Below are 24,374 nucleotides of genomic sequence, written 5' to 3'. Positions count from 1 at the left end.
TCAGCTGATATTAACACCTCAATGACGTTACTGTGAAAATCCCCTAGTGGCCACACTCCAGCGCCTGTTCGGGTACACTGAGGGAGAATTTGGCACCTAACCAGCACGTCTTTCGGACTGTGGGAGGAAAATGGAGCACCTGGAGGAAACCCATGCGGACATGGGGAGAATGTGCAGACTCCACACAAACAGTGACCCAAACCGGGAATTGAACCCGGGTCCCTGGCACTGTGAGGAAGTGGTGCTAACCACTATGTTGCCTGGTGACACATGACAATGAATAATGGAGTTCAATGCAAAAAAACAGCCCCCATTTTTAGTAGAGAACAAAGGGACTGTGGGAACAAGTCACTGAAAGAACTTCTTAGTAGAATTGAGTATTGGAGAAAATAGTGGGATTGAAAGTTGGTAAATGCCCCTGGACTGGATGATCTAGATAGAAACCTTACAGTGCAGAAGGAGACTATTTGACCCATCGAGTCTGCACCAACAACGATCCCACCGAGGTCCCATTCCTGTAACTCCACATATTTACCCCACTAATCCCTCTAACCTATGCATCCCAGGATACTAAGGGTCAATTTAGCATGACCACTGCACCTAACCTGCACATCTTTTGGAGTGTGGGCACACCCAGAGAAAACCCACGCAGTCACGGGGAGAATGTACAAACTCCACACAGACAGTGACCCAAGCCAGGAATCGAACCCGGGTCCCTGGAGCTGTGAGGCAGCAATCAAACCGCTGTGCCACCATGCTGCCCATTAAAAAGAAGCTTTTAAACTTGTAACGGTAGATTTTTGATTCCAGCTATTTTTTTTCTTAAATTCAAATTCCAGCATCTGCCGTGGCAGGATTCGAACCCAGATCATTAGCTGAGTTTCTGGATTTAGTCTAGTGAAAATACCGTCGCCTCCCCAGATCCCAGCTGTTGGGAGAAGTGGTGGCAGAGATAGTGGATGCATTGGTGGTCATCAATCAAAATTTGTGTAATAGATTGGGAAGTTCAAGGTGCATTTACTGAAGCTCTCCATGTTCAAATGCAGCAAGATCTGGACAATATCCAGGCTTGGGCTGACAAGTGGCAAGGAACATTCACACCACACAAATGCCAGGCAATGACCATCACCAATAAGACACAAACTATTATCCCTTGATGTCCAATGGTGTAACGATCACTGAATCCCCCCCACTGTCAACATCCTGGGCTGGGGCGGAGCGGTTATCATTAACCAGAAACTCAACTGGACTCAACCCATAAACACAGTGGGCGAGATTCTCGTCCTAAACAGGAAAATTCCACCCGAGGTCAACAGACGCCTCCCAGTGACGACACGAGCAGGTCAGAGGCTGGGAATACTGCGCAGAGTAACTCATTTCCTGACTTCCCAAAGCCTGTCCACCATCTACAAGACAAAAAAGTTAGGAGCGTGATGGAATACTCCCCACTTGCCTGGATGGGTGCAGCTCCAACAACACTCAAGAAGCTCGACACCATCCAGGACAAAACAGCCCCGCTTGATTGGCCCCCCATCCACAAACATTCACTCCCTCCACCACCGACGCTCAGTAGCAGCAGTGTGTACCATCTACAAGATGCACTGCAGCAACTCATCCTTAGACAGCACCTTCCAAACCCACAACCTCTACCATCTAGAAGGACAAGGGCAGCAGATACATGGGGAACACCACCACCTGCAAGTTCCCCTCCAAGTGGCATGGTGGCACAATGGTTAGCATTGCTGCCTCACAGCACCAGGGAGCCAGGTTCGATTCCCAGCTTGGGTCACTGTCTGTGCGGTGTCTGCATGTGCTCTCCGTGTCTGCACGGGCTTCCTCCGGACACTCCAGTTTCCTCCCACAGTCCAAAAGATATGTGGGACTGTTCTCCCTCAGTGTAACCCGAACAGGCACTGGAGTGTGGCAACTCAGGGATTTTCACAGTAACATCATTGCAGTGTTAATGTAAGTGTCTTCGTGACACTAATAAACTTTTTCAGCCACTCACCACCCTGACTTAGAAATTTATCGGCCGTTCCTTCCCAATCGCTGGGTCAAAATCCTGGAATTCCCTCCCTAATGGCATTGTGGGTCAACCCACAGCATGTGGACTGCAGCGATTCACAAAGGCAGCTCACCACCACCTTCTCAAGGGGCAGTGAGGGATGGGCAATAAATGCGGACCAGCTAGCGACACCCATGTCCCAGCAGCGCTAACCACTGTGCCACCATGCCATCCAACTTTCCCACAACTCTATTCTGGTCTTCCCTTCACACAACCAGAACTAAGCAAAGTACCATGGCACATGATTCCTACTTATCCTGGTCAGTATAGGCCTTTGACAAAATCGTCCCTGGAGAAGGGAAATGTCACACGATACAGCTTCAGTTTCCCGAGAGGGGAACGCAGCGCACACCGCTCTGCTGCTGATGCCTTCAAGCTTTCCATCCCCAGCTTTCTAACTGTACGACCACCAGTATTTGTGGTGGGAGAAGCTGCAACCCTCTCCCTCAATCCGTCACTGCAGTGGGGAAAGGCAAATTGCAACGTCTGATAACACGTTCAGAGGAAAGATTCATAATGAGGACAGAGGAGGCAGATTAAAATAGAAGCATGACAAGGCAGAAGGCGGCTATGTCTTTCCAACATTTATCATGGATATTACAATAATAATAGTCTTTTCAAAAGGTGAGAATATGCATTACTGGAATGATCATGAGTAAGAGAACATGACTTGCCCAAGGAGACATTGATCTAACTCTAGAGTTAGATCATTTTTAACACAAGTGGCTAAGATTAGTTTAAATATGTACAGTCATATATTTGAGATACATTACGACAAGGCTATTTACAAAACTATGCAAGCAATGCTTGAAGTGCGTATGTTAGGGAGTGCTTTTGGGAGTCATGCTTCTGTCATTCTCCCAGCAGAGCCTGGTTCTCTTGATAGACAAAGGTTTCTGCCTCCTCCACAGCTAAGAGTTCATTCAGAGAGGTCACACAGTAGTCGTGTTCCTTCAGCACTGCAGGGTGTGAAACAGAGGCATGCTCAATGCGTACGGAGCGACGGACTGGAGTGAGGAACTTCACTTCTTGTTTCCCGACCGACCGCATCCTATCCACAGTTTCTTTTCCTCTGTGAAGAAAGACAGACACCGTGTCATCCTCTCAAACCCACACTGCTGGGAAAACAGGGAAACCCCGGATCCAGGCTGGACATGTAGATCAGGAGTGGGAATCACCACCTCATTGACTCATGCACAATCCACCCAGAACACGGCATGATAGAAAGCTCTCCACCTGAAAGAACTTGCAATCCCATAGTGTCTTTCACCACCTCAGCATTCTTGTACACAGCAAGATTCTACAAACAATGTCACAAGTAACCAAAGAATCTTCTTTGAGTGATAATGCTTGAGGGATAAATATTGGTCAGGACCAAAGCAGCAAAGGGAACAGTGTATAAAAATGGGTAGTCCTGATACAGCTGTAGAGGGCAAGACCACACCTGGATTTTGATCTCCTTATTTCATAGAATTCCTACAGTACAGAAGGAGGCTAATCAGCCCATCGAGATACATGGCTGTTTAACAGACCATCTTACCCAGGCCTTCTCCCCACAGCCTTATATATTTACCCCATTAATCCCCCTAACCTAGACATCTTTGGACACTAAGGGGCAATTTAGCATGGCCAATCCCCCGAACCTGGACATCTTTGGACACTAAGGGGCAATTTAGTATGGCCAATCTACCTAACCTACACATCTTTGGAGTATGGGAGGAAACCAGAGCACCCAGAGGAAATCCAGTCAGACGCGGGGAGAAGACGCACGTTCCATACAGACAGTCACCCGAGGCTGGAATTGAACCCGGGTCTCTGGCAGCAGTGCTAACCATTGTGTCGTCCAATAAGGAGAAATGTACTTGCATTGGTAGGCTCACTACGCTGATAACTGGGATGAAAGGGTTTATCCAATGAGGAGAGGTTGAGCAGTTTGGACTATTTGGCATTTAGAAGCGAGGGGATCTTGTTAGAGCACAAGGTCATGAGGGGGCTTGGCTGGGTGGATACTGACAGAATGTCTTCCTTGCTCTGGAATCTGGAACTAGGGAAAGGATTTTCCCACTTACGACAGAGATGAGGAAGAATTCCTTCTCTTTAAGGCTTGTTTCTCTGTGGAATTTTCCGTACAATACAACAGTGGAGGCTGCGAGTCATTGAACATATTCAAGGAAGAGTTAGACAGATTTTTGATTGACAAGGGAGTTCGGGGTTACAGAAAGATGGGTGGGGCACAGGAGTTAAAGCTACAAATCGTGGATCAGGCTCTACGATCTACTCCTGCTTTCCAGCTCGGGAGAATGTTTCAGCTGCTCATTTCCAAGGTGGTAGATGAATCATAGAATCCTACAATGTGGAAGGAGGCCATTCAGCTCATCGAGTCTGCACTGACCACAATCCCCAGGCTCTATCCTCATAACCTCATGCATTTACCTAGCTAGTCCCCCTGACATTAACAGGCAATTTAGCATGGCCAATCCACCTAACCCGCACATCTCAGGACTGAGAGAGGAAACTGGAGTGCCCAGAGGAAACCCATGCAGACAGTGACCCCAGCCAGGAATCGAATCTGGGTCCCTGGGCTTGTGAGGCAATAGTGCTAACCACCATACCACCCGTGAATGTCAACAGGGCAGTATTGTCACTGTGTTGTCTCAAGTGGTGATGGGGAGCTGGAGTGGCTGGGCGTAGAATTGAGCTTGCTTTTACAGGGGAGAGCAGTGAAACAGTCAGGTCAGGAAGTACCAAAGCACGAATAAGAGTTTTGTTTTCTATTAATTCATGGTATACAGGAATCGCTGGCTGGGCCAGTATTTATTGCCCATCCCTCGTTGCCCGAGGGCAGTTGAGAGTCAACCACATTTGCTGTGGCTCTGGAGTCACATGTAGACCAGACCGGGGTAAGGACGGCAGATTTCCTTCCCTAAAGGGAACCAGATGGGTTTTTCCGACAATGGGTCATCAGCAGATTCTTAATTCCAGATTTTATTGAATTCAAATTCCACCATCTGCTGTGGCGGGATTCGAACCCGGGTCCCCAGAACATTAGCCGAGTTTCTGGATCAGTAGTCTGGCGATAACACCACTAGGCCATCGCATCCCTCCTTGGGGCTGGAGGAGGGAGTCGACACTCTCAATGCTGGAGAGAAAGAAATGAAAGGCAAGAGAAGTGGTAAATGTTGCAGCTATGTTGGCCAGTTGAGCATCTGACACTTAGCTTGTTACTGAGCTGAGCTTTGTGTTGATTTTTAATAGGGACCCCTGGGGCCACCAGAATGTCAAGGGGCACGTCTAGAATTGCAGAGGAAATAGAGGCAGCAACTGAACTCAAAAATCCAAATGCGTCCAGGAAGGAAGCATAACGCCCCCCTCCCAAAAAAAAACAAATGGCTTAGTTGGATACGATACAATCTGTTTGTCATGCATGGTTTTCTGTGGTTTACATTATTTATGTAGGGTGGGGATTAACACTGCTGTCTCAGTATCAGCACCAGTTTCCTCCCACAAAGTTTTATTAGTGTCACAAATAGGCTGACATTAACACTGCAATGAAGTTACTGTGAAAATCCCTGAGTCGCCACACTCCTGTTCGGGTTACACTGAGGGAGAAGTTAGCACCGAACCAGCACGTCTTTCGGACTGTGGGAGGAAACCCACGCAGACACGGGGAGAATGTGCAGACTCCACACATTCAGTGACCCGAGCTGGCGATCGAACCCAGGTCCCTGGCGCTGTGAGCACTGTGCCACCGTGTCAAAGATATGTGGGTTAGGTTGATTGGCCATGCTAACTTGTTCTAGTGTCGGGGGGATTAGTAGGGTAAATACGTGGGGTTACAGGGTGGGATTGTTGTCGATGCAGGCTTGATGGGCTGTAGCACAAAGGACCCGGGTTCGATTCCTGGCTTGGGCCACTGTTTGTGATGGACTGCAGTTTGCAGATGATACAAAGATAGGTGGAGGGACAGGGAGTATTGAGATGGCACAGTGATTAGCACTGTTGCCTCATGGCGCCAGGAGCCCAGGTTCTGTCTGCGCAGAGCCTGCACATTCTCCCCATGTCTGCGTGGGTTTCCTCCGGGTTCTCCAGCACCCCGCCCCCCCCCCAAGTCTGAAAGATGTGCGGGTTAGATGCTAAATTCTCCCTCAGCGTACCCAAACAGGTGCCAGAGAATGGTGGCGACTCAGGGATTTTCACAGTAACTACATTGCAGTGTTAATGTAAGCCTACTTATGACTAATAAATAAACTTTAAAACTTTCTGCACTGTAGGGATTCTATAATTCAGTAATCGACATTACACTGTTCATTCTCACCTCCTGAGTCCAGGTCTCCCACCCTGGTGAGTGAGATATCACTAACTGCTGCGCCCTCTTAGTGACTTCTAAACAGCCAGGATAACAAAATGTTGTTCCAGTCAAAATAAGGGAGAGGCATATCAGTCCCAGGCTGAACTAACGGAATCTCTGCACGTCATCTTCCAGCAAGTCATTGCAGGAGACTGACATTTAACCAGTTCTCCTCCAGTTTAAAAACAGAACAGAATCGATACCTTACCGGAGCACTTGAGGTGTTGCGGTAACTCTGTATTTGACCACGGATGAACCGTGACTCTCTGTTTCCTCACACAAGATCCTCGTCGCTTTTACACGTGGTGTGACGGTGGCTAATTCCCCACAACCTTCAGTTTCATCATCTTCTGTTTCTATCAGAGACCAATGAGAGTCAAAGTTGACAAAAACCCCATCAATAGGATTTGAAAGAAGGTGCAGGGAGGCTTGGGGTATTATATAGTAGAACCCCCCCCCATGCCAGCATTATACTAAGAAAGCCCACCAACTTCCACTTTCTCAGACTAAGGAAATTTGGCATGTCCGCTACAACTGTCACCAACTTTTACAGATGCCCCATAGAAAGCATCCTTTCTGATGGTATCACAATTTGGTATGGGCTCCTGCTGTATCCAAGACTGCAAGAAACTACAAAGGGTTGTGAACGAGGCCCAGTCCGTCACGCAAACCAACCTCCCATCTATTGATTATCTGCGCTTCCCGCTGCCTCGGGCAAAGCGGCCAGTATGATCAAGGACCCCACACACACTGAACATTCTCTCTTCCACCTTCCTTAGTCGGGAAAAAGATTCAAAAGTCTGAAGTCACATACCAACTGACTCAAGACCAGCTTCTTGCCTGCTGTTGTCAGACTTTTGAATGGGCTTACCTTGAATTAAGTTGATCTTTCCCTACACCCTAGCTGTGACTGTAACACTATATTTTGCACTCTCTGCTTTCCTTCTCCCTTATGTCCTCTTTGAATGGAGTGCTTTATATAGCACACAAGAAATACTTTTCACTGTATCCCAGTACACGTGACAATAATAAATCAAACAATACTTTTCACTGTATCCCAATACACGTGACAATAATAAATCAAACAATACTTTTCACTGTATCCCAATACACGTGACAATAATAAATCAAACAATACTTTTCACTGTATCCCAATACATAAGAAATAGGAGCAGGAGTAGGCCATCTAGCCTTCGAACCTGCCCCGCCATTCAATAAGATCATGGCTGATCTGTCGTGGCTCAGTTCCACTTTCCTGCCCTCTCCCCATAACCCTTAATCCCCTCTCTTATCAAAAACCCATCAACCCGCGTCTTAAAAATATTTAGCGAGGCAGCCTCCACCACTTCAACGGGCAGAGAATTCCAGAGATTCACCACCCTTTGAGTGAAGAAGTTCCTCCTCAACTCCATTCTAAACCGCCTCCCCCCCTTTATCTTGAGGCTGTGCCCCCTAGTCCTACTGTCTTTTTTGAGCGGGAAGAGTCTCTCCACCTCTATCCTATCCATCCCATTCATCATCTTATACGTCTCAATGAGATCTCCCCTCATTCTTCTAAACTCCAACGAGTACAAGCCCAGTTTATTCAGCCTCTCCTCATAGCTCAACCCCCTCAACTCCGGTATCAGCCTAGTAAACCTCCTCTGCACTCCCTCCAAGGCCAAAATATCCTTGCGCAGGTGCGGCGCCCAAAACTGCACACAGTACTCCAGCTGCGGCCTCACCAATGCCCTATACAGCTGCAGCAAGACCTCCCTACTTTTATATTCAATCCCCCTCGCTATGAAGGCCAGCATCCCATTCGCCTACCTGACCACATGCTGCACCTGCAAGCTGCTCCTGGTCAAGCAATGCCTTAATTTTAAAATTCTCATCCTTGTTTTAGCTCCCTCATCCCTTCCTATCTCTCTAATTTCCTTCAGTCTCACAACACTGCAAAATGCTTGCACTTATCTAATTCTGGCTTCCCCAATTTGAATTGCAAAATCATCAGTGGCTGGCTTTCAGCTACCTAGTCACTGAGTTCTGGCATTTCCTCCCTAACATCTCTTCCATTCTCCTTCTCTTACTTCCTTTAGAGTGCCCATTAAAATCTACACTATGACCAAGCTTTTGATCTGTCTTGATATCACATTGTGAAGTCTCCCATGAAGCACTTTGGGACATTTCATTATATCAAAGGCAGTTTATAAATACAAGTTGTTATTGTTGGTATTTAGTGGACATTTCTTGTGTTTAAATCACATTGCTGCCAAAAATCATGTCATTTGGAATATAAATTTCACTGCCAGTGATTTCAAGTTCATAGTTACATTGCATATCACAAAGATCTAAGTTTTTGGATGTTATTTCTGTTCAACTCATTACTGAATCAAACAATACTTTTCACTGTATCCCAGTACACAGAACAATAATAAATCAAACAATACTTTTCACTGTATCCCAGTACACGTGACAATAATAAATCAAACAATACTTTTCACTGTATCCCAATACACGTGACAATAATAAATCAAACAATACTTTTCACTGTATCCCAGTACACGTGACAATAATAAATCAAACAATACTTTTCACTGTATCCCAGTACACGTGACGATAATAAATCAAATCCAATCAGTACAGATGGAGGTCTTTCAGCCCATCAAGGCACTACCGACAACAATCCTACCAGACCTCATCCCCGTAGCCCCTTATGTTCACCCAGCTAATGCCTCTTACACTGAGAACATAGAACATTACAGCGCGGTACAGGCCCTTCGGCCCTCGATGTTGCGCCGACCAGTGGAACCAATCTAATGACCCTCTAACCCAAACTATTCCAATGTTATCCATATGCCTATCCACTGACCATTTGAACGCCCTTAAAGTTGGTGAGTCCACAACTGCTGCAGGCAGGGCATTCCACGCCCTTACTACCCTCTGAGTAAAGAACCTACCTCTGACATCCGTCCTATAATTATCACCCCTTAATTTAAAGCTATGTCCCCTTGTGTTAGCCATCACCATCCGAGGTAAAAGGCTCTCACTGTCCACCCTATCTAACCCTCTGATCATCTTGTATGCCTCAATTAGGTCACTTCTTAACCTTCTTCTCTCCAATGAAAATAACCTCAAGTCCCTCAGCCTTTCCTCATAAGACCTTCCCACCATACCAGGCAACATCCTGGTAAACCTCCTCTGCACCCTTTCCAATGCCTCCACATCTTTCTTATAATGCGGCGACCAGAACTGTACGCAATACTCCAAGTGCAGCCGCACCAGAGTTTTGTACAGTTGTAACATGACCTCACGGCTCCGAAATTCAATCCCTCTACCAATAAAAGCTAACACACCGTACGCCTTCTTAACAACCTTATCAACCTGGGTGCCAACTTTCAGGGAGCTATGCACATGTACCCCGAGATCCCTCTGCTCGTCCACACTACTCAGAGTCCTTCCATTAGCGCTATATTCTGTACTCCTGTTATTCTTACCAAAGTGAATCACCTCACACTTTTCCGTATTAAACTCCACCTGCCACCTCTCGGCCCAGCTCTGCAGCTTAGTTACGTCCCTCTGGAAACTGTAACATCTATCCTCACTGTCTACAACTCCTCCGACTTTGGTGTCGTCAGCAAATTTACTAATCCATCCTTCTACACCCTCGTCTAGGTCATTTATAAAAATGACAAACAGCAGTGGCCCCAAAACAGATCCTTGAGGTACACCACTTGTAACTGAACTCCAGGTTGAATATTTCCCATCAACCACCACCCTCTGTCTTCTATCAGCTAGCCAATTCCTGATCCAAACTGCTAAATCACCCTCAATCCCATGCATCTGCATTTTCTGCAATAGCCTACCATGGGGAACCTTGACCACCTCTTTGGTCACCTTTTCAAAAAACTTGATAAGGTTTGTGAGGCACGACCTACCTTTCACAAAACCATGTTGACTATCCCTAATCAATTTATTTCCCTCTAGATGATTATAAATCTGATCCCTTATAATTCTTTCCAAAACTTTGTCGACAACAGAAGTAAGGCTCACTGGTCTATAATTCCCAGGATGGTCCCTACTCCCTTTCTTGAACAAGGGGGCAACATTTGCTATCCTCCAGTCTTCCAGCAGTATACCTGAAGCCAATGACGACATGAAGATCAAAGCCAAAGGCTCTGCAATCTCCTCCCTAGCCTCCCAGAGAATCCTAGTAGGGTAAATCCCATCCAGCTTATCTATTTTCACACTCAAGAATTGCCAACACCTCCTCCTTATGTACCTCAATCCCATCTTGTCCACTACCTGGTAGCGCAGTATTCTCCTCGACTACACTGACTTTTTCCTGCGTGATTACTGACGAAAAATACTCATTCAGTGCCTCTCCGATCTCTTCAGGCTCCATGCACAACTTCCCACTGCTGTCTCTGACTGGCCCTAATCTTGCCCTAACCAATCTTTTATTCTTAACATACCTGTAGAAAGCTTTAGGATTTTCCTTGATCATATCTGCCAAAGTCATCTCATGTCCTCTCCTAGCTCTTCTTAACTCTCTCTTTAGCTCCTTCCTGGCTATTTCATAACTCTCCAGTGCCCTAACTGAGCCTTCACGTCTCACCTTTACACAAGCCTCCTTCTTCCTCTTCACCAGAGATTCAACTTCCTTAGTACACCACAGTTCCCTCGCTCGACCACTTCCTCTCTGCCTAACAGGTACATATTTATCAAGGACTCGCAGTAGCTGCTCCTTGAATAAGCTCCACACTTCAGATGTTCTCAGCCCCTGCAATTTCCTACTCTACCCTATGTATCCTAAATCTCGCCTAATAGCCTCATAATTACCTTTCCCCCAGCTGTAACTTCTGCCCTTCGGTATATGCCTATCCTTTTCCATCACTAAGGTAAATGTGACCGAATTGTGGTCACTATCACCAAAGTGCTCACCTACCTTCAAGTCTAATACCTGGTCTGGTTCATTACCCAGTACCAAATCCAATGTAGCCTCACCTCTTGTTGGCTTATCTACATACTGTGTCAGGAAACCTTCCTGCACACATTGGACAAAAACTGACCCCTCTAACGTGCTTGAACTATAGCTTTTCCAATCGATATTTGTAAAGTTAAAGTCCCCCATAACAACTACCCTGTTACTTTCGCACCTATCCAGGATCATCTTTGCAATCCTTTCCTCCACATCTCTGGAACTTTTTGGGGGCCTATAAAAAACTCCCAACAGTGTGATCTCTCCTTTCCTGTTTCTAATCTCAGCCCATACTACCTCAATAGACAGATCCACATCAAACGTCCTTTCTGCCACCGTAATACTGTCCTTGACTAACAATGCCACGCCTCCCCCTCTTCTACCACCTTCTCTGCTCTGACTGAAACATCTGAACCCCGGAACCTGCAACAACCATTCCTGTCCCTGCTCTATCCATGTCTCTGAAACAGCCACAACATTGAAGTCCCAGGCACCAATCCAGGCTGGAAGTTCGTCCACCTTGTTGCGTATGCTCCTCGCATTAAAGTATACGCACTTCAAACCACCCTCCCGCCTGCCAATACTCTGCTGTGACCGAGAAACCTTATCCATGACCTCCCTATTCTCATCCTCCTGTACAATTCAGGTTCCCATCCCCCCTCTGAATCAGTTAACATCAACTAAGGGGCAATTTAGCATGGCCAATCAACCTATCCCAGTGCCAGGGACCCGGGTTCGATTCCCGGCTTGGGTCACCGTCTGTGCGGAGTCTACACGCTCTCCGTGTCTGCGTGGGTTTTCTCCAGATGCTCGGGTTTCCTCCCACAGTCCGTGCTGGTTAGGGTACTAAATTCTCTCTCGGTGTACCCTAACAGGCGCCGGAGTGTGAAGACTAGGGGATTTCACAGCAAGTTCATTGCAGTGTTTACGTAAGCCTACTTCTGATACTAATAAATAAGCTTAAAAAAATTGAGCCTTTTTGGAAACAGCAGTCTTTTGACCGGAACACCAGTACTTACCAGCGCACACATAATGTTGTTTATTCTCCCACTACTGCTGCTGGGCAGATTTCCAACTACCCTTGGGACCCCGTTATTCATACTTGAACAGTGCAGCAGGGGTCATGTTATTTCACAAGAGGCAGCTGAGCTGGTCTGCATTTCACATCCACACATTTTCAACAGCTTGCTGGAGTCGACCTCCTGCCTCACCTCCAACATCAACAAATCCAGCGTGAAGTCAGACTGGATAAGGACGTGCTGTGCCAATTCAATGGGTTTGTGGACCCAAAACAGCGGAAGGACAATTAAATGCTAGCCCAACCAGCCACACATACCCCTCACGAGCAAATAAAAAACAGAACATTTCCAGCACTTTTGATTGTACTTTAGATTTCCTGTAGGTGATTTGATTTTCTCAAAGCTGTAATTAGCTGAGCTAATCACTGCCAATTAAATTAATAAGACCACATTAAGTGTGTTTGCTGGCTTGGCTCACTGTCATAGATATCATAGAAACCCTACAGTGCAGAAAGAGACCCCTCGGCCCATTGAGTCTGCACCGGACACAATCCCACCCAGGCCCTACCCCCATATCCCTACATATTATACTCACTAATCCCTCTAACCTACACATCCCAGGACACTAAGGGGCAATTTTAGCACAGCCAATCAACCTAACCTGCGCATCTTTGGACTGTGGGAGGATACCCACGCAGACACAAGGAGAATGTACACATTCCACACTGATAGTGACCCGAGCCGGGAATTGAACCCAGGACCCTGGAGCTGTGAAGCAGCAGTGCTAACCCACTGTGTTACCATGCTGTGCCGTCCGTGTGGAGTCTGCACATTCTCTCTATGTCTACATGTGATTCCTCCAGGTGTTCTGGTTTCTTCCCACAGTCAGAAAGATGTGCTAACTTCTCCCTCAGTACACAGAAAGAATGGCACACAATGGCAAATTAATTGAGGTGTATCTGAGGAAGGTACCTGGTTCACTAATGTCCTTTAGGGAAGGAAATCTGCCGTCCTTACCCAGTCTGGCCTACATGTGACTCCAGAGCCACAGCAATGTGGGTGACTCTCAACTGCCCTCGGGCAACTAGTGATGGGGAATAAATGCTGGGCCCAGCCAGTGACGCCCATGTCCCATGAATGAATAAAAATATCCTTTAGAGAAAGAAATCTGCCACCTTTACCTGGTCTGGCCTACATGTGACTCCAGAGCCACAGCAATGTGGCTGACTCTTAAAATATGCCCTCTGAAATGGCCTAGCAATTCCTTCAGTTCAAGGATAATTGTAATGGGCAATAAATGCTGGCCCAGCAGGCAATGCATGCAGCCTATGAGTAAAAAATTATTTGAAATTTATAGTGACTACCCGAATGTAAACAGGGCCTTCCTATCCAACCCTCACCCTTCAACTGATTTGTCTCCTCTGTCCCAAGACAACCCTAGTCTGTCCAACCCTTCCACAGGAAAAACATTCTCTTCAACCTTCTCTCTTGTGTGATCATATCTTTCCTTGCAATGCAGGTTTGTGGCCGAACTTGTGTTTGTAAAGTGTGAACATAACTTCCTTGCGCTTATGTGCCTGGGCTGTGAAAGGAAAGTGCTCCCCATCTAATACTCCCTTAAACCACACTATCTACCTGTCCAGCTATCATCAAGGATCTACAAGCATCCAATACAGGTGCTCCCCTAAACCTTTCAGTGCAGAAGCTAGTCTATCATGTTGCACCTTGTCAAAAGCCTTGCTAAAATCTATGCAGAATGAACTACTCTGATGACCCTAATCGAATTAGCAGGACATGACCTTGCTGTAACAAATTCCTCCCAACTGTCCTCGATTCTGGGGATGGAAGGGCTGACGTAAAAGGAGAGATTAAACAGTTTGAGCTGATACTTACTATAGTTTAGTAGAATGGGAGGGGATCTGACAGAGGTATGTAAAATACTAAAGTAGACATAGCCCAAATGTTTCCCTTTGTGGGGCAATCTTGAACAAGAGGTCGCAGGTTTGGCTGAAAGGTGGTAGATTTAAAACTGAGATGAGATGGGACTACTTCTCGCAAAGGGTAGTGAATTTGTGGGACTTGCTGCCCTGTAGTGTGGCGGAGTCTGAGTCATTAAATAGTTTCAAGAAGGGGATAGATAGTGTAAGGAAATTTGTACTCAATATGTAAGCATGATTGGGAAAAAAAAGGACAGAACTAAGAAAATTGGAATTCTCTTAGTTTGAATTAATTAAACAGGTTTAAACTGGATTAATTGAACACATCTCAGTCTTGGGTAAAAAAAAAATTGGGCTGACGACAAGGAGAGAATTGAAACGTCAGAATCACAGATTAGAGAGTTAGAAAAGAGAAACCAAACAAAGAAAATAGCAGTATTGTTAATACATCAGTTAGCTGGACTAATTGAACATGTAGTCACTTCCACTAAGAAGTGGAGTGGGGATAAAAAAAAAATTCAGAAAATAGAAGGGTGGACATGGAAGCACCCAGAGAGAGAAAGAATAGAGGAAGGGATGGAAGGAGGGACAGAAGAAAGTAGTGAAGAGGAGGAGAGACAGTCAGTGTTAGGGGGACGAAGAAAATCAATGCGGAAAAGACACCAACCTGTAAAATATCCAGCCGAGGAACGAAGGCAGAAAGGGGTGTTCCCGGTGATTCTGAAGGGTGGCAGACTGCAATATATCCCTTGGTCAGGTCAGGACTTGCCCAATTTAATTAACGAATTACCCAATATTTTGGACGGAGCCGGAAGGTGGATTGGACAGCTGGAGGCTGGAATGGTGGGAAAGAGGATGGCGCTGGGTGACATCAAAGCTCTCCTGACAAAAGTGCTGGGAATGGACCAAATGGCTGAAGTAATGAGACGTGCTGGCATCCCGACTGCAGCCTATGACCCGGATGTGGATGGAACACTAATGGACCCATACCGCCACGACATTTGGCAAGCACTACGGGATATGTACCCCAATCGGATGGATATAAAAACTCTGAGAGGGGAACCGTTGGGTGAGGAAGAGAATGCGGCCGTGTACATAGAAAACCAATTAAGAAGGCGGAGAAGGGACACGGAGAGGGACATTCTGACAGATCCACTAACCAACTCCCTGTTCCGAGCCGCAATCTTAGAAGGCCTGCCGACTTCAGCTAAGGCAAGACTGGAAGAAGTGGTGGGCCTGGATTCGAAAAACTACCGAGAGTTTGTGGATTATGTTGCCCATGCAGTGGAAAGACACCGCAGGGAGGAAAAAATGCAGACAAACAGTTGAAGGAGATACAACGCAAACTCCTGCAAGCCCAGCTGGAAGAAATTAAAAGTAAGGAAAAGCTGAAAGTGAAAGAAGACCCCACACTAAAGAAAATAGCACCGATGGTGGTGAACCAAAAGACGGAGGAAATACCTGCACCGATGCTAGGGAGAAACGGAGATGGAGGCCAGCCCGTCATAACCTACAACATTTCTGCCTTCCCGCTGTCCATGAACCCAGGAGGCTATGGCTTAAATTATCAAAACCCTTATGCTCCACAAAATCAGACTGACTGGAATAGAAATGGGAAAGGACAAGGAGGTGGTAGGCCACCCTATCAGAATCAGAGAGGACAGGGACAGGGAAATCAGCAGCTTCCAAGGCAGGGACCGCCGCCTGGCCCTCCAGGCGTATGCTGGGGGTGCGGGGAAGCAGGACATATAAAAAGAAATTGCCCACAGAACTCTTACAGGCAGGGAGAAAACCAGCAGCAGATAGGCCAGCAAATGGCGCAAATGCCGTTGAGTAACACCCCCGTGCTGCAGGGACCTGTGAATTTTCAGAGCTCCCTATAGGGGGGCCCTGAGAACCCTGAAATGGTAGGACAGTACGTACAAATAACAGATACAGCAGATCAGGAACCCATAATTAGTGTTAGAGTAGGAGGGGTTGAGGTCCCCATGATGATAGACACCGGCGCCACGTGTACGTGCATACAAACAAAATATGCGAATCACCTACCATTATCAAACCAGTTTGTGAAAACTGTGGGGTTCTCAGGGAAAGTAACGTTAACTCAGATGACAACGCCGGTACCTGTCACCATTGGAAGCAAAACTACTCATGTACCTATATTAGTGTGTGATAGAACGCCATTAAATTTATTAGGAAGAGATGCAATCCTAGATTTAGGACTAAAATTAGAATGTACAGAACAAGGAATTGATTTGATGGGAGTGTATTTACTCGGAGTACCAGGAAAGGAAGGGGTTAATGTGTACTGGTTGGGAGACATAGAGGAGCAAGTTAAAAAACAGGTATGGGAAGTTTGGGGGGAGCTGATAGATACTTGGGTTCCACAGGCCGAATGGCCAAGGACAGAACTACACAGCACAATGATATTTGATGAAGAACAGAAACCCGAGATACAGGAGAAATGGGAAAAGGAGGCAGGACGAGAACAAGAGATAAGGTCGGAAAGTATTTTAGTTGGCCCAGAGGGAGCGGCCCTCGCGGTTGTTAGAGATGAATGGGTTAATAAATGGTTCTCTGTACCTGGAGCGGAACCACATGTTACATTAAAAGTGAATCCGAGACACAGATCAAAAGACCTAGGACCAATGGTACTGAGGGCACGGGAATTAGAATTTGTTCAGACAGAAAACGTAGATATTTGGATGTCCAGTAATGGACAAATGTTGAAGATAATCGTGGATGTTAAAATGATCGGGAAGCCAAAACAGGTAAAAATAGAGGCAGAGATTGAGAAGCAGGAGGCAGGGTGTGAAGAATTAAAAGCCAAACTAAAATGGGATAAAGATGCTTCAGAAGCATTTGAGAATATAAAGAAAGAAATGGCACAGGCACCAGCATTGGCTTTACCAACCTATGACAAACCTTTTGACTTATTTGTGAGTAACAGAGAAGCAGGATTTGCTACAGCAGTGTTAATGCAGGAGAATTGCAAGGGCAGACGAAGGCAGGCTGTAGCATATTACAGCACCAAGCTAGACGACGTAGCAATGGGGTATCCTCCTTGCTATCAAGGTCTGGCAGCAGCTTGGTGGGCATACGAAAAGGCAGCCACAGTCACAATGGGGTATGGAATTGGCTGGACAATATGTTAGGAAGATGGGGGGCCTGGTTTGCTAAAGCTGGAGTTGTGACAGCCATGACAATAACCATCCTGGGATTAATATTTTGCTGTTTTTTACCTGTCTTGAGATCCCTCCTTGCTAGATTGGCAGTGCGACAAATGGTGACACAAGTGACAAGCAACCCACGTTCGGGAGGGACAACTAAGGAATGGGGAAACATTGAACTGCCCCCGCTGGATGAATTCACAATGACCCTGGTTGAAATTGAAACCTGTCAGTTTGCGAAATAGCTGCACTAGTGGAGGATCGTTCTACAACCTCACCGATGCCTACGGAGACCAAGAGACTTAGTCTGTACACAGGAATCGGTCTTTTTCCCTTCCCTAGACAAGGGTGGGAAGGTTTTTGGCTGATGACTGTTAGGGGCAGGCAATCTGGGGGAGCAACCTAAAAATCAGGACTTTTGCTAGACAAGCCATGATAAGACTAGAATGGGGACATTGATCCCTGACCAAAGTACTTGGCTCCCCCACGTTGCCTACAAGTGTGATTAAATATGTGCATGTGAACAGGGTCAAACAAGGGGGACTATCTGAGCTGGCCTTGGTAATTGGGATGAGACTAGGGGATAGTCTCAAAGGGGGGATATGTAAGGAAATTTGTACTCAATATGTAAGCATGTTAGTACTTAGAGAATTTGTACTGAATAATTGTACCTAAACTGGATATGAAATACGGAATCACGGATAGTATTAGAATGTCTTCCTTGAAGTAGAATTAGGATGGGTAATCAAGTATAGCTGATTTGTAACCTAATATAATCAAGTGTAGCAAATGTGATCAAAGCAGGAGGCCCAGAGAAGCAGTATAGCAGTTACGTATTAGCAAATGCAAACAATAGTCCCTTGGGGGGACAATGGACACAACCCAGCTGTCCAGCTTGAGATTGACCGTAATAAAAAGGAAATAATAAAGTAAGCATGGTGCTTGAGATTGACCGTAATAAAAAGGAAATAACAGCATGTTTTTCTTCACATTCGGCCTAAGTCAGCTAAACCACTATTAGTGTACAAGCAGAGTCGTAAAGATAAAAGCAAGGGATGTAACCACCATGGTTTCAAGAAGAAAAGAGAGGAAACAGGGAGTGACCAATCTCAAGCAAAACAGATAAAGGGTCAGTGGGTCGTAAAAGCGAGATAAGGATCTTGAGGTATGGAGCTGAAATGTGCTTAAAAAGACTGTAAGCCGATGGCTCGTTGGAGTGTTCCGGACCTCCCGGCTTTATTCTCTTGTACTGGAAAATAAAGTCTACTGCTTGGAAGATTACAACTCAGACTCTCTGTTTCAATCGGGCTACATAAGTTGTCGTCCTGGGGAACCACGACAAAATCTCGGCCATTTCTGAGGACAGTTGAGAATCAACCACATTGCCGTGACTCTGGAGTCACGTGTAGGCCAGACCAGGGTAGGGATGGCAGATTTCCTTCCCTAAAGGACATTACTGAATCAGATGGGTTTTTCTGACAATCGACAATGGTTTCATGGTCATCATTAGATTCTTAATTCCAGATTTTGTTTTTTTTACTGAATTTAACTTCTACCATTTGCTGTGGCAGGATTCCAACCTGGGTTCCCAGAACATTAGCTGAGTTTCTGGACTAATGGTTTAGCGATAATCCCACTAGGCCATCGCCTCCCCTGTAACTGTTATGAAATAAACTTTGATTAAAAACTCCCTAGGGGGTCACTTGAATCAAACCTTATACTCATCCAAATTCAATGTGGTCTAGGCTGACCTTCACCACAAGTTAGGAATTTACCTGGCAAAGCTGGTTGAGAGTTGGCGTTCCTCATGATGGTTTCTACAAGCGCTGATCGTAATTCTTCAACAGGCTGGAAAATTTAGAATCTGTTATTGCAATTTGGCACACAGAGCAAGGAGGCATTTCGGCAATTAAAGGAGAAGCTGGGAAGATACTCAGCATTTTCTACATAAAGATCCGATTTCCTGTAGCCCCACCACAGGCCAAGATGCTGAAAATCTGCCTCAGAATATCGTACAAAAAGAAGAATTTCTTCGGCCAGAGGGTTTGGTGAATCTGTGGAATTCGTTGCCACAGAGGAGGCCGGGTCACTGAGTGTATTTAAGACAGAGATAGGGTCTTGATTGGTAAGGGGGTCAAAGGTTACGGGGAAAAGTAGGGTTCAGAAACTTATCAGCTATGATTGAATAGTGGAGCAGACTCGATGGGCCAAATGGCCTAATTTTGCTTCTATATCTTATGGTCTTGATATATTGGGCCAGATTTTGCAGTCAGAATCAAAAGAAGGGCACACAAGCTGAGAGATGCTGAGATTGCTGTGGCGAGAACTTGGCCTCTCTCCAATGGAAGTATTGTTTTAATAGGGATTCCCAGGCCTTGCCCTGTGGTGATGGCCATCAAGCTGCCCAAACAGCCAATCACATTAAAGAATTCTCACAGCCAACCAGGAAAAGGAAAGTGCTAACAACTCTTATCACTTTATTTAAACAGATGAGGTCTTATACATTAGGCTAAGATAGAAAGCTGAAATATTATGAACAAACTCAAAAAATCTATTAAAACATTTAATGACAGTCTATAATATAACTTTCAATTTTCATAGCCAGTTGAGTTGCTGAACAGTAATTATTGCTCAGATTACTGTTAAAATTGAAGTTGGACTTTATTTAGTCATTTGTGGGACATGGGCATCACTGGCTGGCCAGCACTTATTGCCCGAAGGCAGTTGAGAGTCAACCAAATTGCTGAGTCACATGTAGGCAGATTTCCTGCCCTGAAGGTCATTAGTGAATCAGATGGGTTTTTCCAACAGTTGACAATGGTTTCATGGTCATCAGTAGATTCTTAATTCCAGATATTTTTTTTAAAGTGAATTCAAATTCCACCGTCTGCCATGGCGGGATTCGAACCTGGGTCCTCCAGAACATTAGCTGAGTTTCTGGATTAATAGTCTAGCGATAGTACCACTAGGCCACTGTCTACCATCACCTTGCTGTCGCCTAAGACTCAAATTTTAGTGTTCCTAACACTTTCAATGACACCTCAAGACTAGAGAAGGGAAAGTTCACAGCAACATAGAAGATAGGAGGAGGCCGTTCAGCCCTTCGAGCCTGCTCTGCCATTCATCACCATCACGGCTGATCACCTAACTCAACAGCCTAATCCTGCTTTCTCCCCATAACCTCTGATCCCATTTGCCCCGAGTACTATATCCAGCTGCCTCTTGAATATATTCAGTGTTTTGGCATCAACTATTTCCTGTGGGAATGAATTCCACAGGCTCACCACTCTTTGGGTGAAGAAATGTCTCCTCACCTCTGTCCTAAATGGTCTACCCCGAATCCTCAGACTGTGACCCCCCCCCGTCACCATCAGGAACATCCTCCTGTATCAGTTGACTTGATAGTCAACTGATTTCAGCCTGTGCTGGTCAGTGACAGAAACAGCAACCTCAAGATGTGTGCGTTAATCTAGGCTAGTGCAAAACTCAGATGTTCTGTCTGGGTTTGGAAGGGTATCGACAGCAGAGCGCTCACACCTCCTGACCACTAACTGCAGTTTAGTCACCATTTGTTCAAATCGTACGGAAGTGGAAGCCACGGATATTTCTGGGTGCCCAGGTAAAGCTACATTTTAAGAATTCAGAGTTGCCATACCTCTGCGCCACTGTGAACTGCCTGCTCAAACAGCGCAATTACAGCCTCCAGTGGGCCAGTTAACTCCAGAAGACGGGCCCGGCAGATCCAGTACTTGGCAAACTTTTCACCTTCTGGAACATTCTGCAGTGTGGCAGACACCTGCTCCGGTGGGGAACCCTGAAGGGACAGAAAGCAACGGATAAAACCTTCCCAGCTTAACACAAACAGATCCACCATCAGTGGAGAACAAGGGGTTTAAAGTTTAATGTCACAAGTAGGCTTACATTAACACTACAATGAAGCTGCTGTGGAAATTTCCCCAGTTGCCACACTCCTGTTCGGGTTACACTGAGGGAGAATTTAGCACCTAACCTGCACATCTTTCAGACTGTGGGAGGAAACCGGAGCACCTGGAGGAAACCCATGCAGACATGGGGAGAATGTGCAGATTCCGCACAGTGACTCAAGGCTGGGGATCGAAGCCGACTCCCTGGCGTTATGAGGCAGCAGTGCTAAGCACTGTACCACTCTGCTGCCCTAAGCAAGTGAACGATGTGAGTTCATGGTTCTGAAACGGTAACTCTGATTCTCTCTCCACAGGTGCTGCCTGCCCTGTTGAGCACTTTTGTGTTTAATTACAAGCTGTTGGGTGCATTAATCGCATGGATGAGCCCACAGGCGTGCGCGGGCAAACCCACACAGACACCCTACCCCCCCCCCCCCCCCCCCCGAACCCCCACACACCCCTGAACCCACCCCATGCATCCACGGATCATATCCAAGTTCCTGCCACATTCCAGTTGGGAATGGTGGTGAGTCCAATCAAGTGGGGGAGGAGTCCAGCACAGCATTTGCAACCATCCCCAGGCAAAAGTTTTTTTTATTGATTTTATTCTTTTATGGGATAATCAGAGTCCCTTCGAGGTCTGTCACTACACTTTTCACTAGCACTGATATTGCCTTGGGCACCTTCTCCAGTAGCCTCATGCAGTCATCCAGTATGTGGTTCACCCTGCTGGTCAGGCTCCTCTGCTCTTCCTCCTCCTCGATCGCCTCCTGGAAGGAGAACTCCAAATTCTTTTTAACGGACTGCACCGATCGCTTGAAAGGGGTTGGCATGGGAGGGCGCTTGTAGGTCTTCCCCTTAGACAGCAGCCATTCTTCAAGACGTTTCCTGGAGCAAAGGAGGAGTTGTACCGTTACATATCCGAGAAAAGAAACATCCCCAGCAAAATCACCAATCGATATTCTATCAGAACTAAATCCTCTCGTCGGGGGGCTCATTTACAAATTGTATTAAGAATCATAAAATCCCTCAAGTGCAGGAAGACATTTAGCCCATCAAGTCTGCAAGATACCCAGGCCCTAGCCCTGTTACTCCACATATTTACCCCGCTATTCCTTCTAACCTACCCATCTTAAAGTTTTTAATGTTTATTTATTTGTGTCACAAGTAGACCTATGTTAATATCGCAATGAAGTCACTATGAAAATCCCCTAGTCGCCACACTCTGGCCCCTGTTCAGGTACACTGAGGGAGAGTTTAGCAGCTAACCAGCACATCTTTACTTCTGTGGGAGGAAACCGGAGCACCTGGAGGAAACCCACGCAAACACAGGGAGAACTTGCAGACTCCACACAGACAGGGACCTGGGAATCAAACCCAGGTCGCTGGTGCTATGAGGCAGCAATGCTAACGACTATGCCACTATGCAGGAGAGATACTCTGGGGAAATTTAGCATGGCGAAAATTCTAAGGGAGCAAGATTTTGAATTGGTCTTGGAGGGTAACTGGGAGTCCATTCTCTCTCAAGTACATTCCTCAACTATTTGTGCAAGACATGGGTTGCTATAATTTTAAAATCTTACATCATATCCGCCTAGCCAAAGAGAAATGAGCCAAGATTTATCCAAACACTATACTGTCCCAGCCTCTCTGACGCGCACACACCTGGCTGTATTCTAAATTGGACAAACACTTTTTTTTGAAACATTGCTTTCACATATTTTAAGTAATAGCATTGAATCTTCTCCCATTACAGCACTCTTTGGAATCAATTAGCATGCCTCCTATAAGATTTCAGACTGATGTATTCACCTTTTCAAATTATTGGCATTATTCCATTAAATCGGAAGCAATCCGCCTCGCCTTCTTTTTAACAATGGGATATGAGAGCTGATGCAGATTCTTACGGTGACACAGTGGTGAGCACTGATGCCTCACAGCACCTGGGTTCCATTGCCAGCTTCGGTCACTGTCTGTGTGGAGTTTGCACATTCTGCTTGTGTCTGCATGGGTTTCCATCTCACAGTCAGAAAGATGTGCTGTTTCGGTTTATTGGCCATGCTCAATTCTCCCTTAGTGACCAAAGATGTGTAGGTTGTCCCGCGTCTGCGTGGGTTTCCTCCAGGTGCTCTGGTTTCTGAAACATGTACCAGTTCAGTGCATTGCCCATACTAAATTCTCCCTGAGTGTATCTGAACAGATGCCAGAGTGTGGCGACTAGGGGATTTTCACAGTAACTTTGTTGTAATGTTAACGTAAGCCTACTTGTGACACACAATAAATGAACTTTTAAACTTGAGAAAGGAAAATACACTATAAAGAGGCTCCACTGATGGATTTTACATAACTTGGAAACATTGTCCAAGTTGTTTTGACGAACTTCCGCTCTCTGCTTTCCTATAACTGACCCTAATTAGCTTCCAGCTGTTACGTGAAACTATATCCCCTCTTATGATTGTTGTTGATTTTATTATTGATATTTTTGGGGCTAAAGAGGGTGTCTTTAGCTTTTTCCCTTTCTTGTTCTCCTCCTTCTATTCCTCTTCTCCCTCTCTTCCAAATGTAAGTTTATAAAATTATTGTTCAGTACTGTTATTCATCAACAGTACTGAGCAAAGTTTAAAAAAAACTTCATAACTTAAGAAAACTGTTTAACTATGTTATTAACAGTGGGGTAGCATGGGGCACAGTGGTTAGCACTGCTGCCTCACAGCACCAGTGTCCTGTGTGGAGTCTGCACGTTCTCCTCATGTCTGCATGGGTTTCCCCTGGGCATTCCGGTTTCCTCCTAAACTCCAAAGATGTGCAGGTTAGGTTGATTGGCCATGTTAAATTGGCACTTAGTGTTGGGGGAAGTAGCAGGGTAAATAAGGTTACAGGCATAGGGTCTGGGTGGGATTATTGTCAGCCTCCTGATTTAACAAGGTAAACACGTGGGTTTACAGGGATAGG

General features: G+C 45.9%; 1 protein-coding gene across 1 annotated transcript in view; it reads right to left on the bottom strand.

The window, feature by feature from the left end:
* Positions 1–2,649: 2,649 nt before the first annotated feature.
* ckap2l (cytoskeleton associated protein 2-like) overlaps positions 2,650–24,374 on the bottom strand; it is a 36,471-nt gene continuing 14,746 nt past the window's right edge. Inside the window, exons 5-9 of the mRNA XM_080216878.1 lie at positions 22,106–22,310; positions 21,155–21,313; positions 19,275–19,347; positions 6,622–6,769; positions 2,650–3,137 (exon numbers count right to left, since the gene is read on the bottom strand). Coding sequence (XP_080073004.1) covers positions 2,918–3,137; positions 6,622–6,769; positions 19,275–19,347; positions 21,155–21,313; positions 22,106–22,310 — 805 coding nt within the window. The 3' untranslated portion in view covers positions 2,650–2,917. The remainder of the gene's footprint in view (positions 3,138–6,621; positions 6,770–19,274; positions 19,348–21,154; positions 21,314–22,105; positions 22,311–24,374) is intronic.

Source organism: Carcharhinus amblyrhynchos, chromosome 34, assembly GCF_965287045.1.
Source record: "Carcharhinus amblyrhynchos chromosome 34, sCarAmb.v2.hapA, whole genome shotgun sequence".
Lineage (NCBI taxonomy): Eukaryota > Metazoa > Chordata > Chondrichthyes > Carcharhiniformes > Carcharhinidae > Carcharhinus > Carcharhinus amblyrhynchos.
Note: the sequence above shows the minus strand (reverse complement) of the source record. Positions and strands in the feature narration are given on the sequence as shown.